Source organism: Watersipora subatra, chromosome 3, assembly GCF_963576615.1.
Source record: "Watersipora subatra chromosome 3, tzWatSuba1.1, whole genome shotgun sequence".
In the NCBI taxonomy this organism is placed as follows: domain Eukaryota; kingdom Metazoa; phylum Bryozoa; class Gymnolaemata; order Cheilostomatida; family Watersiporidae; genus Watersipora; species Watersipora subatra.
The window spans coordinates 67,366,266-67,384,988 of NC_088710.1; the positions used below are offsets into that span (position 1 = coordinate 67,366,266).

General features: G+C 36.2%; 2 protein-coding genes across 2 annotated transcripts; one reads left to right on the top strand and one right to left on the bottom strand.

The window, feature by feature from the left end:
- Positions 1-1,489: 1,489 nt before the first annotated feature.
- Positions 1,490-6,737, top strand: LOC137390909 (uncharacterized). The gene is made up of 8 exons (XM_068077224.1): positions 1,490-1,654; positions 2,785-2,977; positions 4,034-4,170; positions 4,451-4,610; positions 5,067-5,125; positions 5,979-6,073; positions 6,278-6,327; positions 6,441-6,737. The coding sequence occupies exons 1-8, from the start codon at positions 1,490-1,492 to the stop codon at positions 6,458-6,460; spliced, it is 879 nt and encodes a 292-aa protein (XP_067933325.1). The 3' UTR covers positions 6,461-6,737.
- A 246-nt stretch (positions 6,738-6,983) lies between these two features.
- LOC137391219 (pituitary tumor-transforming gene 1 protein-interacting protein-like) lies at positions 6,984-18,292 on the bottom strand. Its single transcript, XM_068077624.1, has 6 exons — positions 18,215-18,292; positions 15,179-15,281; positions 13,937-14,107; positions 12,148-12,331; positions 10,868-10,914; positions 6,984-7,597 (listed from the first exon to the last, which is right to left on the bottom strand). Exons 2-6 carry the CDS (start codon positions 15,270-15,272, stop codon positions 7,545-7,547), a joined length of 549 nt encoding a protein of 182 aa, XP_067933725.1. The 5' UTR covers positions 15,273-15,281; positions 18,215-18,292; the 3' UTR covers positions 6,984-7,544.
- Positions 18,293-18,723: the final 431 nt, after the last annotated feature.

The window sequence follows — 18,723 nt, forward strand, 5'->3', positions numbered from 1 at the left end:
CTGAGAATTCTCATTGCACCTCTCTTCATACTGATGAAGGGCAAAAAGGCCTGCCTCGTCTTTTGCTGTTTTATCTAACTTAGTCCTCAGCTAAGTCTATTCCTCTAAACAAGAATGTGACTAGCGAATTCGGTTTAGTAATCTGCTTTCTTGATCTTTTTCAGAGCCACTTACTAAATGTAAAATTGTCTTTTCTTCTTTAGGCAAGCGATTATCAATGAGAGTTGTTTTCCCTCTTTTAGATAAATTCTTTAGTTTATAATAAAAAATCAAGTTGGATTTATCTTCCAGCATAGGAGTAAGTTGTCTGTCTTTTCAGAGATGTTGATTGTAACACACTGTAGAGTATAATATAAAAATAAGTTGCTTAGGCCTATAACTTTTTATTATTGAGTTGAGCAGGTTACTATCTGCCTAGGTCACTGCAATTTTTCCAATTTGTAAAACTTTTTGATATAATATACAACAATAAAATTGCACTAAAAAACTGAGAGATACTTGCTCCTAACTCAATAATATGTGATTGTTTAGTTGTCTGCTCCTGATTCATTAATATGTGATTGTTTAGCTGTCTGCTCCTGATACAATAAGATGTAACCGTTATCTGACTAAAAATTTGTTAAAATAAATGATCAGCTTATGTAAAAGGTATGTTTATGTTGCACTAAGTGCTTATGAAGCTTCTCCAAATTCTTTTGGAACCATCCTGGTTGGTTTGTGTCATGTATTTCCAATAAGACTAGTATGTGTATTAATCATGCTTTATTTTATACTGTTTGCGAATTTTTAATTTATTGGGGCATTCTTAAATTTTAATCCACAATAAACATTTGAGACAGGGGTCAAAAGATGAGAGCGAAGGATCAAATATGAAGATTTTTTATACATTAATTTAAGAGTTCATCACAGGTTAGCCATCAAAATATCCTAAATTCACAAAAGTCACCCACAATTCATGTTACAAATGATGATCTTCCATTTGATACGTGCAGCTTTACAAACATCTATATATAACTGTTTTAGCGTACGCCCACCGCTATGTGGGTACTAATAATGCCTCATATAGGAACATAGATTCACTTGGTAAATAGAGTTTAAATCTTTTTATTTAAGACTCAATGTAAATTTGTTCTTTTTTAAAGTGCACCTTTTAGTCACAAGCAGTCTGTTGATGCCTTGAGAAATTTTCACATTTTGAAAATAAAAAACAATTTTAAAGTAAACTAACTTAGCTTACCCTGCCGTTTGATTGGTCAATGTGAAATTTAGACGTCTGCTCGAGCTTAATAACATTAAAGCACTTGCCAGAGCATTGTGGTCATTGAAAGAAACAGGACCAGCTGAGTGTATAGTAAACATCCATTAAAACATTTTATTATGCTGCTACACAAAGAAATTTTGTTTTTATAAATGTAAAATAGCTGCAGTATGTTAACGCATCGCACGTCATTTTGTCTCAAACTACGACTTGGTAAGCTAGTCTGGCAGCATGTTAAAGCCTTCAGTCGTGCGAGTGCAGCATAAGTCGGTGAGAAAACCGAGACTGGCTCCACCAAAAATCGTTACATCAGTTCACCTTAAATACTTAAATGACAGGGCAGCTGAAGAAGATAGGAAAAAGACAATTGCAGTAAAAGCTGTATTCACACGTCCGGTGAGCATTTTTCACCCTGTCTTACTCAGGATTCTGCCATAGATAAGACAACCCTGATACTCTACTAACCTAAAAATAAAACATGCTTTACAAGGTTTCATTGACAATAGCTGCAGTAGTTGCTATCTGTTTGCCTGCTCAACTTACCAAGATAATAATGGCTGGTATAAATTTATGTTCAACATTTTACTAATAGAGTTAGATACTGTCTTACACCAATTTTCTGAATATAGCCTCTAGTGCATTTGGTGCAGAGCTATTTTTAGAAGGTTTATTTTCTACAAATTACGTACACTACTCCATAATCAGTGCTGCAACAGGCTTGATGAACTTCGTTGAAGCTTTAAGCCTTTGCTTTTTTCGAGGTATCAACTATAGAAAAGACAACCCCAATACTCTGCTAACCTAAAAGTTGTCATCCCCTTTTTTGAATTAGCAAAGTAAAGCTAATGTAACTAAGTGAAATGTCATGCGATAGTAGAACACTTGTGTTTAAAATTTATTTCAACTTCTCATAAGTTTTTATAACTAACAATAAGCACTTTCCACTAAGCAGCAGGGCTAATACTGACTCTAGAATAGCCAGACGTCTAAAAGCCGAGCTGTCGCAGCCAGACAACAACTATAGCGTATTTATTAAAGCAACATATCAATTAATATGGCTGCTCAGAATCAATAGGGCTGCCGAGATTGAATAGGCCTGTAGCGCTGTCGATTGTGTGAGCAGTTGGTAATAAGCAGAATTAGAGAATCAACATAATAAATAAAAGTAATAGCTATGATTTGACCTTCACCTGCAAGTGCTCTAAGGGATGGATATAACATAGTTCACTTATCAGGGTAAAGTTTTGCTTTAGTAGAAAATTTGCAAATTTAGTAGAAAAGCTTAACTGAAGTCCAGCAAACATGATATAATTTCTTCACAAGTCAACATTGAATGTCTTCATAGTTGATGCGGTGCAAGGGTATGATATGAATCCACTCCTGTCATTACTAAGTTAAATAGTGCTTGTATAAAGTATTATGGGGCTCACATGACATCTGAGATGGCTTTGTCTAAGACTGAGGCAGGCCTCCATCAGCGTATTTCCTGCTCGGAGTGTCATGGTGTTCATTCTTCTCCTGTACAGTCAAGCGTGCCAGGCAGCATCCTTGTAACAGATGATGCTACATCAGAACTGGGCACGGTTGATGAAACAAAAAATGGTTCCGAGTCTACAGACAATCACTCTCGGCCGAGCACGCATAACACCATAAAAGATGGGATAATCATACGTTGGGAGTCTGAAGAGAAACCTTTACTGAGAAGACCACGAACTTCTAGTAAGTTTACTTCAGTATACCAAACGCGACTTCTTTGAACCAACTTTGGGCCAATATCTCTTTTGCACCAGAAATGAGAATTTTTGTTTGCTCACTCTTTGAGTTGGTAAGGTGCACCAAAGCTAATCAAATGAATCTATTAGTGGCCTTGAACCTGCCAATCCGTGCTCCTAACAGTATTTGTCAGAGTGCAGTAGATGTTTAAATCAATCCATGGTGTTCTTTCTGGAAAAGAAAGCTCTTAGAGAAATTGGCCTTCTCTAAGGTTTAGTCAACGAGATCAATAAAAGGCAGTAGGCAGTACGTTACATCTTCCATAATGAAGGATACTTTTTCACAGATTGCAAAGGTTAAAAGTAAATGCAATGTTGTCAGGCGCCTTAAAGCCTAAAATCCTCACATAAACTCTATTATAACTCCCGTGTAGAGTATCTATCAAAGTGACCAGCTGTAATTTTTGTTTTGAAATGTTGTGCTTTGAAACTAACATTTGCCTTTCAGCTGTTGGATATTTCAACCTGAGGGTTGGTTACATATCACTTTTACTTCCAGTTTTATGTATTCGCATTCTGATTTAAAATTTAAACGATTAATTTTTAAATAAAATTTAGCCGATGCATTTATCAGATGAGATAGAAAATTGTGAAATTTACTAACTTTATTGATGTTGGAAAGTTTGTGAGAACAAGAGTAGACAACTTCTTATATCTTATATTGCAACAACGTCAAACTAATAATACCAATAAACATTAAAACATTAAGCACTTTCCCACACCTTTGTTTATTTTAACAGGTAAATGTTTTCTGTAAAAGTTAAATTACTGAAATCTGTAAAACAAAATACGGTTCGTAATTACAGTAGCTAATAAATAATTAATAAAACCTTTAGCAGCATTGACAACACGTGTGCTTTTTAAATCTCGCACATAAAAACCCCCATGATCGCTAAAGACATGTGTTGAACCTACTGTATGTTTACTATGCAAGGGCTGACTAATAATATTTAATAGCTGTTGACTTAATAGCTGTAACAACATAAAAATAATGTGACTTTAGCACTCTATGCAACACCTAAAAGAAACTCAGCTCGATTAACCAGAGCTCGATTTGGAGTAGCGATGACAAAAACCAAGGCCAAAGGAATAGTAAACTCTCTCACCCAAGCAACAATAGAAGCCAAACACGGTAAAACTGTAAGTCACTTAATGCTATAAGACCTGTGATGTACATCTGCTAAGAACTTATGGAGTTTGGAAACATGTAGCACTGTGAACTGCTCTACAACACAATGAGAGGCTTTTTATTGGTGAAAACAAGAACATGCACTTGCTGCCTGTAAAACATTAAAGTTTGTAGATGCATTCATTTAATGGTACAGAGATACTTATGGGCAATATCACCATTATCTTTAGCTTAGAGAAATACTTTCTGCTTGGCTCTCAATAATTACTTTTACATACGAATTCTATGTAGGCAGCTCAGTTATGCCTTGAGCAGTCAAGTGACATTGACAACCCGTATCACCAACACAAGAACAAGTTGATACGACAGTACAGACTATGGAATGACAGAGACTGTCGACACATAGAGCTTCCTCCTATACAATTAGGAGGCAGCCCAACAATGACCAGGAGTAAGTATGCGTATGCCATGATGTACATGTATAGCGGATTATATTGCCCCGAGTTTGCAACCCGAGTTGACAAACCGAGTTATATTTACAAACTCGAGTTTGTAAAAATAAGGTGCAATATACTGGTATTACGGTAGCATAACCATAGATCTTGTTATATTAACAATGGTACATCGACAGGCACCCGTTAGCTAATAGAAAATAAACTATGTACCATATGTATGTACTGTAAAACTTCAACAAGTTCGACAACTCAGGTTGAGATTATGGAACACGGGGCACTATAAGGCTCCAAAATGATGCCTAGTTGGTCACAAAAGAGCAGAGTGAAACACAACATTTTACATTTGCAGATTTTAATGTTATTCAAAACACTTCATGTAGTTGGATTATGGCTGAAGATAATCTTATAATTTGTAAAAGTGACAACCATGCTTGACTATTTCTTGTTTCTAGGAGCACAAGACTGCAGCAGAATTGGCTCAGTTAACCAAGCTTTACACCAGTTGCATCAGGTGGGTGTAAGAAGCCAACAAGTTGGCAGCGGGTACTCCTTTTGAGAGCCCATGTAACTATACAGTCAGTAGTAGATGATATCAGTTGGTATGAAGCCTGAGTTGGCAGCCATTAGTAGGTAGCTTCAGGTGAGGGCTAATAATTACTGTATAACTACCACCGGGTAGACTCAGGTAGGCTTTAGTGCCTACCTGTTTGGTAATAGTCAGGTTCTAATGTGCCAATATAACTGCCTAGTCAGCATTAGCCAGCTTTGGGTAAGTTTGGATTATTGTGCAGCCATAAGTAGGAATAAACATCTCAATTATGTAGCTGGTCTGTAATTTTATTTGTGATAAAATTTTATTTGTGATAAAATTTTATTTAGTTTTAAAGTTTTATTTAGTTTTTTGTTAGTTAGAATCTTTTATTACTGCACTTTAATTGATAAATACTGAGTTAAGGTGCACATACACCTGCTAATAACAGATTATGCATGCGCTAGTGTATTCACAGCTTTCAAGATAATCAAGCACAGGTAAGTAAGTACAAGTTACTACTAGATCATCAGACGACAGCTTGGAATGCCGGAAGGCAGCACTGTAGGAAGCCCTATTGTCGAGTTGATAAAACTGTCCAATCAGAGAAAGAAATGTTGTGAAAAACAAACTATTATGTGTGTTAGGCCATTATCTTGCTACAAATAATAAGGACAGACTTGTTATTGTACTAAATAAAAAGGTGAACATATATATGATCGGTTACAGCTATAACACCAAATTTATTCTAATAGCATTCCAGGGTACAGTAATCATTTGTGTAAAAACTTTATGTGAACATGTGGATAACAACAAAAATAATACTTCCCTGCAGTATGGAGACGTTACGAATAATGTGCCACCTAGATCAGGCCACGTTTTCAGCAGAGGAAGCGGCTATAGTTCAAGAAAGTCTCAAGAAATGTCTAGGTATTTATGCAGTTGTATTTTTTCATTGTACCCAAGATGCCTCATTTATATTTGAGCAGCATTGAGTTTGCTAGTAATGCTATATATTTATGCTAAGTGTACTGCTGTGAAGCATAGCTTTTAGAGTCAATTTATCATATGCTACAGATTGATATTCACTTGAGGTGGCAATAACTATGTAACTAACTTTAGTTTTGTTTGTAGAACAATTCATGAGAGACATTCACTCACTGCGATTGAACAAATTCGCCTTGGTAAGAAAAAGTTTCAGTTAAAAACAAAAAGTCCTTTGTTACCATGGAAACTATTGTAGTAAGAGCTCTAGCCAATAATCTATGACAGTACAAACATACATTTTATGTTTTAGCCATAGGAGATCTACTTTGACACAACTAACATCTACGTCCACCCCAAATGATTGACAGACCATGTCAGCTCCAAGCCAGCATAGACACAACACAAATATGGCTGCTGTAGAGCTTAATCTAGCAGCCCGCTAGATAACCAGCAAATCTATACACCCTAAAGATAACCTGTCACAATACTGGTGATTTCTGGAGTATGACGAAACATTGATAATGAATTTTTGTTTGATGAAATAATAACGGACATATTACTACAGAGGCACCATAGAAAAATACAAGTTACATATATGCATATACATGCACACGTATTATACAATCAAATAAACTGAGATATGGCATAGAGTAGACAGCCTCCTAAAACTACCAGCTCAAAGTTTGAAATAAAGTGTAAAATGGAATGAGCCTAGATTTACAGGAGAAATGAATGCTAAGCTAGATGAGCTGAGATATACACGGATGTAATGAAGTAGCAAATCAGCCTAGAAAAACAAGAGTTTTTGTTTTAAACAAAACGAATAGGAAGCAATTAGACAGAGTCAGGGTCGAACAGTTTAAAACATATTTATTATATACTGAAGAAATTTTGAAACCAGACATATTCAATCTCAATAGCATGTTTATTAAACATGTGACAACCATTATCTGATGTATGATGTGATTTATGATAGATAGTCAAAAAGTGATGCAAACAAAACCATATATAAAACTATAAAAAACTATATAGAATAATCCAAGTAACAATGGAAGCTTCATTAAACTTGATAAGAAAGCGAATATCTTCCAATCTCAAAGAATGAATGCCTCATTGGCCTTTATGAACTCTTATGACAACTGCCAAAGTTTTATCTTTCAATGAAGAATTGTGAACGGAAGGAAGATGAATATATAATTTAGTCTATCCATACAAACACGAATGAACCGATTTCGCACTTTGAGTTCTAGTCTGCACCAACACCTTATGGACAATAGGCAAAGGCAAGTAAATGAAAAGCTATGTTTGCACTGAAAAAAACCAGAAAGAATATGGAACAAAAATAGAAAGCAAACAGAAATAATGTACCAGTAAGTTTTAAAAGGCATGGCGAGAGCTTCAAACCTGAAGGAAGCTAGTTTTCATCCTCCATCTTCTGGTAGCCTCCCTGTCCATCCTTGAACAGCCCTGTGATGCAAACAAAGGTGAGTGTACAGTAAGTACATGTGACGCAAACAAGGGTGAGTGTACAATAAGTACATGTGAGACAAACAAGGGTGAGTGTACAATAAGTACATGTGAGGCAAACAAGGGTGAGTGTACAATAAGTACATGTGAGCCAAACAAGGGTGAGTGTACAATAAGTACATGTGAGGCAAACAAGGGTGAGTGTACAATAAGTATATGTGAGGCAAACAAGGGTGAGTGTACAGTAAGTACATGTGAGACAAACAAGGGTGAGTGTACAATAAGTACATGTGACGCAAACAAGGGTGAGTGTACAATAAGTATATGTGACGCAAACAAGGGTGAGTGTACAATAAGTACATGTGACGCAAACAAGGGTGAGTGTACAATAAGTACATGTGAGGCAAACAAGGGTGAGTGTACAATAAGTACATGTGAGGCAAACAAGGGTGAGTGTACAATAAGTACATGTGAGACAAACAAGGGTGAGTGTACAATAAGTACATGTGAGGCAAACAAGGGTGAGTGTACAATAAGTACATGTGAGCCAAACAAGGGTGAGTGTACAATAAGTACATGTGAGGCAAACAAGGGTGAGTGTACAATAAGTATATGTGAGGCAAACAAGGGTGAGTGTACAGTAAGTACATGTGAGACAAACAAGGGTGAGTGTACAATAAGTACATGTGACGCAAACAAGGGTGAGTGTACAATAAGTATATGTGACGCAAACAAGGGTGAGTGTACAATAAGTACATGTGACGCAAACAAGGGTGAGTGTACAATAAGTACATGTGAGGCAAACAAGGGTGAGTGTACAATAAGTACATGTGAGGCAAACAAGGGTGAGTGTACAATAAGTACATGTGAGCCAAACAAGGGTGAGTGTACAATAAGTACATGTGAGCCAAACAAGGGTGAGTGTACAATAAGTACATGTGAGGCAAACAAGGGTGAGTGTACAATAAGTACATGTGAGGCAAACAAGGGTGAGTGTACAGTAAGTACATGTGAGACAAACAAGGGTGAGTGTACAATAAGTACATGTAACGCAAACAAGGGTGAGTGTACAATAAGTATATGTGAGGCAAACAAGGGTGAGTGTACAGTAAGTACATGTGAGACAAACAAGGGTGAGTGTACAATAAGTATATGTGACGCAAACAAGGGTGAGTGTACAATAAGTACATGTGACGCAAACAAGGGTGAGTGTACAATAAGTACATGTGAGGCAAACAAGGGTGAGTGTACAATAAGTACATGTGAGGCAAACAAGGGTGAGTGTACAATAAGTACATGTGAGGCAAACAAGGGTGAGTGTACAGTAAGTACATGTGATCAATGAACAGAGAACTGATTGTCATAAGCAACTTTAACAAGAGAGTAAGAGTAATAACAATGGTTAAGGTTCATGATGAACCCAGTAGACTAGTTATGGCTGAGACTATCAGGTATGTTACAGTAGCTAGACACTAGTGATATAACTATGAGATAGACGCTGCTATAGTAAATTACTTATAACCCACTCTTGAACTTTTGATTTGTCAATTAAAATTAGATTAGATAGCTTATTTGGCTTTATAATCTGGCGTATATTGATGGTGCTAGAGGTATTTATAGTGACAGATATAAAAGTGTTAAATTAATGGGTGACAAGCATTAAGTAGCGCTAGAAACAAAGTGACAGAAACAGGTAAGTGCACATAACTACCATCATCACATTATAGGTATAGTTTAAACAACACTGTGGTTCTTCCCTAATGCAAGAGCTACAAGCCATTCTCATCTTTTAGACTACAAATAATTTGAGATGGCCGTTAGCAACACCCCACAGCTAACATTTTAAATACCTTATCTCCATAGGTATTATGATGTATAAAGTCCACAAGTCTAAAGACTATACCTATGAGAATACGTTATCTGATACTTCGATTATTACTGTGTGATGTACAGAATATCACATGACGAGGAAAGATAAGATGTCAAAGTGGCATATACTGAAAAGATGAGAGGAAAGGCTGTGATAACTGATCTTGCACATTGCTCTCATCAGCTACTGCATGTTAACACCTGTTAACACCTAGTTATCAAGCACCGCAGGTGCATCCTGAGAATACTGTACAACATTGTATAAAGATATTAAAATGTATTGTTGTATAAAATGTATACAGCAGTATTGTATAACTCTTATTGACTGCATCAGCTTGGCTTTTTCCCAAAAAGACTACAAATGTAATTTGTCTAGCATTAATTAACTCCACATTTGCTGGCAGTTGTTAATAATCACTAATGGTATTATGTAGGACAAAACAAATCAGATATATAACTTTGGCAGACTAGGAATTTAAGTAAAAAACAATTCCATCACCCACACCTGAGTACGCGTATTTGACTTGAAGAATACCAATGGCCATACCCTGCAGAAAAAACATTGAATGTAGGAACATAGCATTGAGTAATGGGCCGTGCTTACAATACTGATAAATCTGATATTTTTCTATGACGTCACATGCCACATCTGATGACAGATAAGATGTTACAAAACAAGGCCAGGTTATAAATTAGCTAACTAATAAAATTTATTGTCTAAAGTTACCAACAGGCACTCTAAATAGAAGCTTTTTACTAAATGCTTGAATGTTTAACACGGCAAATTCATGTAAATGTCTATTAATTGCACGATGTGTATAAACAACCAGTCATGAGCTCTAAAACTAAATGTAATTTATGATCAGTATTTTATGTCTTAACCAACTACAAACTACCAAAAAGATACTTGATAGAATGAGTCCTTGGTTATAGTATACTGGTATATTATAGGTTAATCTATTGATATTGTTGATAGAATGAGCCCTTGGTTATAATATACTGCTATATTATAAGTTAATCTATTAATATTGTTGATAGAATGAGTCCTTGGTTACAGTATGCTGGTATATTATAAGTTAATCTATTGATATTGTTGATAGAATGAGTCCTTGGTTATAGTATGCTGGTATATTATAAGTTAATCTATTGATATTGTTGATAGAATGAGTTCTTGGTTAAAAAGAGCTGATATCTTAGAATAGGATCTAATATTTAGCCAAATATGATAGAGCCAAATAATATTTGGCTCTATCATATCTATCTTATTTGGCTGAGCCAAATAAGATAGACATGACAGCAGTCATTTAATACTCACTTTAATGTCATATGCAATATACTGAAATAACAATACCCTACCTTAGTAACAGAGCTTAAAATATATGCATAATTACTATTTCCTACCATATTTTTTCCTCAGTTCGTCATTCTTGGCTTGTCTTTCAGCTCTCCTGAATGATAAACAATAACAACAGTACAGACAACCGTAACAATCGTCGTAGCCATAGTACCGAGCCAGCCAAACCAAAGACACGGCAGCTATTATACGTGTATTTTAAAAGAAAAGCACAAGTTATAGTAAATCATGTCGCAAGCATAAAGCTAATTTGATTTACAATGTACACTCAAACACGGATAACTCGAACACATTGTTAACTCGAACGGATTTGTTCGGTCCATTCCTGTGCAATGATAAATTGCTTTAGATAACTCAAACTCAGCATCGTTAACTGGTGCAGTTTTTTACCCAACGGCTGCCAACATAATTGTTATCACTTTAGAATACCACTTTTTCCAAGCCATAGAGATAAACATCAACTTTTAGTAGTTCTTAGGCATCATTATTACCGCCATCGGCAAAATATTTTCGTCAACGACTTTTCTAAAGGTTTGCAAAAGGTCACATTTTACCAAACATCTGCTTTGCGATGGCCTCTCAGAAGCAAAATAACGTGGTAGAAACCTTCGGATAAACTTGAAGTAAAATCGGCAAAACTGATTGGTTACAACGCTCAGAAGAAAAAGATGCCTTTTTTCGGAGTGTTTTAACCCAATCAAGTTTTGGGTTAAGACATTCCGAAAAAAAGTATCTGAAAACGTCCTGGCAGTCACATCGCCTAAAACAACAAACAAATCTCGAGTGATAGAAAAATATCTATACTTACTGATAAAATTTTTTAAAATTACATGAGAAGCCCTTTAACTTGCAACAAGCAATCTATGTTTTGATTTATATATAGTTTGTATATGTACATGTATTTACTGATAAATACATGCGCTTGTGACAGTGCTCTTATAACTTGAATGCTCTGATAACTCGAACATTTTCACTCGGTCCCGTGAAGTTTGAGTTATCCAAGCTTGACTGTATTTTATGCAATCAGCGAAAGGCCAATCCGAGTGGAGGTACTAATAGAATGTAACAGACTCAAGCCTGCACAAAAGCTGACAAAGATGTCAACTATTTGTAGTTGATGACCAGAGTGGTAAACTAACATAGAATAAATGTAAATGATTTCTTCTTACATAATATATCTGTGATTGTTCATACCTAAAAGATATATATTCTACCTTCATGGACCACACCAGATTTTGACTTAGCATTACAGTCTAACTGATAAGAGCAGTGTCAGTAAGGGCGGGCAGTGTCAGTGAACCTTGGCACCACTTATCACAACACTCACCTCTCAGCATACTTGGCCTTCCTCTCCTCAGCCTTGCGCTCAGAAGCTGCATCCTGACGCATCCACTTGAGTTTCTGCTTAGCGGAGTCCTTGCAGCAACAGCAGCAGCAAATACACGCGCAAATGGAGATGATAAGAACTCCGCCCACAACCCCCATTCCAATGATGAGGGCCATCATATTCACTGCAACAGATTAACTAATCATGCATTGACTAACAATAGGAAGAGTCTAGTGATGTATAAAGACTAGCAATGTACATAGATACTACTAATGTAGAGATTACTGATATAGAGACTACCGATATAGATACTAATGATATAGATACTATTGATTTAGAGACTACCGATATAGATAATACTGATATAGAGACTACCGATATAGATACTACTAGCTAAATGCCCAGCGTTGCACGGGTAATAAGAAACAGCTTATAAACAGTGGCAAGTAATGTAGCTGCCACTGGCTAAGTTTTACCACATCTTCTCAAATTAGCAAGTTGGCTAATTTGAGTAAAGCTTGGTTTCCATATGACAGCGCAATGATCATGCGCGGCCCAGTGATCGTGCGCAATGCATTTCTTGGGCTGCGATGCAGTGTTTCCATATCGCGCGTAGGCGCCATGCTTTTCATTGGACAGGATGGGTCATTTCCTTACTTTTTCGTAGGAGGGACCGATTTCTTCGGAAAAACAGCCCTCCCCGTTGCGATATTGCGCTGTCATATGAAAACCAGACTTACTCTTTCGTACGGGAGACTGATTTCTTCGGAAAACAGTCATCCGTTTGAATTGTGAGATAGGTTGAAAAGGTAGAGTAGTGTATTGTGGGATACATCATCGCGCGCACCCGTCACAAGGATCCATTCTGTTGGATCCTTGCGATCAGCGTACGCACGTCGCGCGATCGCCGTGCGTTGACGTTTCTATATCGCAGCTGGCCTACGCGCGATGTCGTGTGCCTTGTTGCGTGCCTTGCGCTGTCTTATGGAAACCAGGCCTAAACTTAAATTTAATATAATAAGAGCCATGAAGCCAGCTCTAGAAACTGGCTCCACATGAGTTGTGAAGCTAGCTGACAAAATGCCGTTATGCAAATGTTATGCAAATTTTATCGATGTAACGACTATGAGCATGATTAATCCATTGCATTGCAAGTAGCCAGTGTAGCTTAATGGGTGAGCTCGAGTGTCTCCAGAACTGAAGGTGCCGAGTTCAAACTCCAGCACACAGCGCATTTTCCGTTGTTAAAACTGAATCGATAAACTAGACACATGACAGACCAACAGACAAACGATTGACACAGATTTATATATAGATAGTACGGATATTACTTGCAGCTATTATAATAAATAAATTTGCCATCAATACAATAAACAATGTAGTAAAACGAATACTGATAAATGTTAAACTTGTCAATATAATAATTGCTATAAAATTCACAGACATTCAATCATTATACATTTATTGTTTGTATTGAACTGAATACTGTTGGATTAGTGTTCTAAGAGATTATACATATCCGGAACTGTAATTTAGTTTAGACGAGTTTTTATACATTTATCGTTAGTTAGTTATCTATCTCGGGTAAGCCAATGTCCATGTACCATGTATAAAATCAAAAATTTAAATGTTTGTAAAAACATTTTTGCACTCTGGTCCTGGCTTTGGGTGATGGTAGAATAAGTACCTAGGCTGGTGGCACCAGCCAGCGCTTCTGACAGCAGGCGGGTAAAAACAACTCGGTTGGTATTTTGAAAAGAGATATCAGTTGCAAATGGCTATGACTTACCTGAGCAAGTCACCCAACTAGCATTCATGAGAGAAGAGCAAACTTTGGCCTCATTGAAAAAACCTTTTGATAGAATATTCCTGCACTCTCCAACATCATTGCAGTAGACACACTTGCCTTGGGATTTGCCCACACAACTGTCACAATCGTTGTACTGAGAGCACACAGTACCTGTAAAAGTCCCTGATATATTACGATGACCTCACAGAAACTATTGCAGTTGCTGTTACACTAAGAGCCGGCAGTGCCTGTAAAACACCTCATATACTGCTAGTACAATTGAGTGCTGCTGTAGATATTTGAGCAACTTGTGGAACGCTAGCAGGTCCAAAAAGCACAGATAGAGTGTACAGACTTAGTTAAAAACAACAACTGTCAGTCTGAGGCCTCAGACTGAATATGGCCTCACAGCTGAGCAATTCACAAGTTGACTACAAACAATTATAAAACTTCAGTAAAAAATTCAACTTGCTTGTGCGCATAAACAACAGTATTGATACATGTATACGTTTTTATTTAATTGGAACAAGTTTTTGTTAGTACAGTCATACCTCGACATGAGAGAAATTTGAAATACACGAAAAATTCTAAGCATAATATCTGCCTCAAGATACAAGACGAATTTTAGATATGAGCATATGGAGACAGTTCTTGATGCGGCCGCTAAGTGAACAAGTTTGCGAGAGACAGCTCATGAGAACAGCATTGCACGACCTTTCTCATCGATCAGGTTAAAAACGTTTTGAAAAGGTCAGCTGAAAGTAAAAGCGAGACAAGAGCAGCCAAGCCAGACGAAAAAAAAAATTAAAATAAGTTTAGTGTAACACAAGTTTAAAAACTTTTGTTACACTAGTCAGTGTTAGTATAGTATGAACATTATAGGATGACCTTCTGAACAGCAATACAGGATATACTAAACATCACTCATTAAAATAATGCACGGAAAAGAATATCGATAATTTTAAGCATAAGAATGTCCATATTCTAACAAAACGGCGCAAATGCTGAAGTTACTGACGCGGTGAAACCAACCAGAATGATCAATTTAAAAATATTTGGGACAGTTTTTACATTGAGCGAAAACTTAGTAATTGTGGATGAGCTAAATAATCTATGTAACCAATTTAAAAAAACATTTTGATTGGTTTATCATATTTTATTTCGGCTTTTTGAAGCCTTTCAGAGAAACACTTTTTAACTCATCACACCTACTTTTGCTATCAAAAACTAACCAATACTCACCATTGTCAGTGGTTGAGGTTGGGCCGACTGTAGAAATGGTTGCACCAAAGACACCAGTCACACACACAACCAAAAGAACGAATAAAATCTTCATGTTTAGCTGCTACAAAATATTTACAAATTAGCTGTTAGAAAGATAAGTTCAAAAGCATCACAAACCTAGACTGGAGGCTTGAGAGTTACTAACAATACGATCTAGAACAGTTGCCATCGTCTGGTAGCTCACACTTTGAGCATCGCTGTGTTCAACTACAAACAGTGATCAATTCTTTTAACAATTAGTCGTTTTATTCTAAAATGAATAGGAATGCAACTCAACCCAATCATACACCATTGAAAATTGTGGTTCTTTTATGGTAGGTATAACAATAAGGAGTCTCCCAAGCTTGATGGGGCCAGCAGGTTTTGTGCTAGCTTGCTGCTACTCTGTCAGCCAGTGAATTAAAAACGAATATAAATGTATGTGATGTGATCATATCTGTACAGATATCTTCAAACATTAAAAAATGAAATGTTCAGAATTTAGCCTACATAATCATTCAAAACATAATTTTACAGCTGTTGGGTTTCCATGTTTGAAATCAGGACAAAATGAGAATTAATTCGATATACAATTTAATCTGGGCAGATCCAATTGGTGTGCTAGAATCCTTTTTCAGTATGTATGGCTGCTCGGTTAATTTTTACTTGCTGCCACTGGTAACACTTTTCTTAGTTGTCTCTGCAGATGTAGACATGCTCATCATATCTACCATAACAAAATCTCGATTGACAAACCCTTCGGGATGTTATGTAGAGATACCAGCAACGTAGAGCCATTAGTTATATTGATCAGGTCATTGCCTGGTTGGAATCATCACTTGCTATGTTATATATGATGACAGCTCTACCAGGATGGTTATGCTGTCACCTATATAATAGAGTTGCACTAAACTTTTAATGGTCTATACACAGCTTTATCCATCCATTCCCATTGTGAGAAGTGTGAGGTAGCAAGATCACAAAACTCATAGCTCACCGGGTTCAAGGAAGATGTTTTGAGTTGTGAGTGTTGAAGTCAAGTTAATACATTGTGATCTACACTGGGCTTGTCTGTTTGACATTAAAATGTAGTCCAGCATTCATATACCCTTTTTTATTGCAACACCCATATCTGCTGCCAGTCACTGCTTGAGAAGTGAACTGCGCAACATAATGTGGCCAGTGTACTAATTAGTTTTCAAACCAATTAGTTTTCATATTGTAATACCAGTCTCTTTCACATGGTACACATTCATGACTACATATAGGTGAACATGAGAGACTATTATATAGCAGTTTGCGAAATGATTTCTTAATAACTTAGGAAATAATAAATTTCTTCTGGTGGAAAACTAAAATTCTCAATGCAACATCATTACTCATTGTGAATTTAGGCAATAGCCATAAATAGCCCCAGAGTACTGTACACACTCTGGGCTATTAGAGCAGAATATGTATGGCTAACAGAGCAGCCATACATACTAAAAAAGGATACTAACACACCAATTAGATCTGCCCAGAGTGCTGTTGCTTGTTGAGCAACAAAAAAAAATATTTTGAAGTAAAACAAAAACGGCCAGCGGTAATGGCAACACTGTAAAAACATGTTGAATAGAAGCAAACCGCAGCCAGTATGCCTTAAGACTAAGGATAAACAGTACAATATCTAGACTTGAGCAGAGATGGTGAGCAAGAGTCGATACTTGCACTCATAGATACCGGGTCAGCTAAAGGTGATATGGGCATGACAATATCAGAAAATACAGAATTAACCATGGGAACACATTTTCAGGTTAAATACAGCATGAAAAGCGTAAATGTACCACACTTTCTAGGTGTAGTTGAAAGCAACGAGGAACTATTAGCGCTGCTGCATATTCTCAAAATTTACAGAAAACTTATGTAAATCATTCAATATTGGTATATACGTATATGAGCAATCTTTATTGAGGTAATCAATAGCCATATTTTACCATATGTTTTCCACAAGGTAACTTCTACACAACTTGACTTCTACATCAAATGAAAGCTAACAATCAAACCAACACTTTTAGTTCCAAAAGGGCCACCTTTGGAATGCCACCTAAAATGATGACTTGAAATATGTGTTACAAGGATAGAGAATAAAATTAGTTTTCAAATAATTTTTAGAAATATGAATTATACAGAATACAGTATAAGCGACCATCATCATGACATCAATGGGAAAAAATGTTATTTAACACAAAGTAGACAAAATAAATAACAGAAAAACAATTTACTTGACAATAATTAAAAGATAAGGCACTAGTCAGAAACATATACATGTGCATTGGTACCTACTAGTAGATACGCTGCTGAAACTAATACAAAAATATGTTCACCTACAATGCCTTCCTCTATATTTATATAAACTTACATTAGTTTCTTAAAGAGAATCTTTGAGGAAAACTTGTTTTTTTAAATAAAATAAAGAAATTGTCATTGTTGACGATCAATTGTCATAAACATATTATTTGCTAGGCTTGTATAAGTTATATTGTGCAAGTCAGGTGGCTTATGAAATGTGACCGTTTCGTACCGATAATATTTATAGATAATAACACCAGATAGATTGCTTATACTGAAGTCTAAACTCCTTCAAAACAGTTTTCAACGGATATAACGTTCCATTTTCGCTAATATCATGATCTGTCAACGATAACGATTATAAATTCACAAAAGTATTTGAAAATGACACAAAAGAAACACAGTGAAAACTTACGACGGCTTAAACTTACAGCAGAACGCCTTCAGATTCTGTTAAAATATAAATAGAGACATTAGTACAATAAGAGAAGTTTGGGTACTAATACCAGTGAATGTCAAAACCAGCAGACGAGGAGATTTACAACTACGACCCAACTGATTTTTACATGAACCATTACATCGAAAATCATTCCTAAAGTCAGCTCAGCAGTTATTTGGAGTAAGGGTATTTGATGTAAAGTGAGAAAGCGTGATTACTGTAAGCTGTTAGAGGAACGGAAAACCTACCTATTGAGCAACGATAGCGTGATTTCGTTAATGTGGAAGTCACGCAGGGATGACAAACATCAATGATCTCTCGTCGATATTACTAACGATACGACGTCGATCTAAGTTGTTGAAACAATAGGGTTGCTCGAATACCTATTCGTAGCTCGCGATCCGCAACTCAAATTTCGAAACTACTATCATCATAGTCCGGTTACCACAGACTAACCCGGACTATTGCAAAATGTCGCATGTCCTTACTTTGGAGACAATCAAAACTATTCGGCATTAATTTTAAATATTTTATTGATTTGGTACCTTATTTTACGTAAATAAATATTTCAAAAACCTGCTATAATTTCAACAATTACGTATTTTACTTAGAAATTGTGCAAAAATGGACACAAAATTATTGAAAAATAATATATTTACAATATAGTCTATTTAGCTTATATCCAATACCTTTTTTATTCTATAACAATTGAAGGTCTAAATTAACAACTATGTAGTGGTTAGCAAAGGTTTCATGA

What these genes read in the sequence shown, in the direction of transcription:
- LOC137391219 (XM_068077624.1), bottom strand. Translation starts at nt 15,272, where the DNA reads ATGAAGATTTTATTCGTTCTTTTGGTTGTGTGTGTGACTGGTGTCTTT. An exon ending in TAGTTGGGTGACTTGCTCAG is followed by an intron (nt 12,332 to 13,936) that starts GTAAGTCATAGC and finishes AATCTGTTGCAG; the next exon opens with TGAATATGATGGCCCTCATC. An exon ending in CGAACTGAGGAAAAAATATG is followed by an intron (nt 7,598 to 10,867) that starts GTAGGAAATAGT and finishes TTTGCATCACAG; the next exon opens with GGCTGTTCAAGGATGGACAG.
- LOC137390909 (XM_068077224.1), top strand. Translation starts at nt 1,490, where the DNA reads ATGTTAAAGCCTTCAGTCGTGCGAGTGCAGCATAAGTCGGTGAGAAAA. An exon ending in GAGAAGACCACGAACTTCTA is followed by an intron (nt 2,978 to 4,033) that starts GTAAGTTTACTT and finishes ATGTGACTTTAG; the next exon opens with CACTCTATGCAACACCTAAA. An exon ending in AAGTCTCAAGAAATGTCTAG is followed by an intron (nt 6,074 to 6,277) that starts GTATTTATGCAG and finishes TTTTGTTTGTAG; the next exon opens with AACAATTCATGAGAGACATT.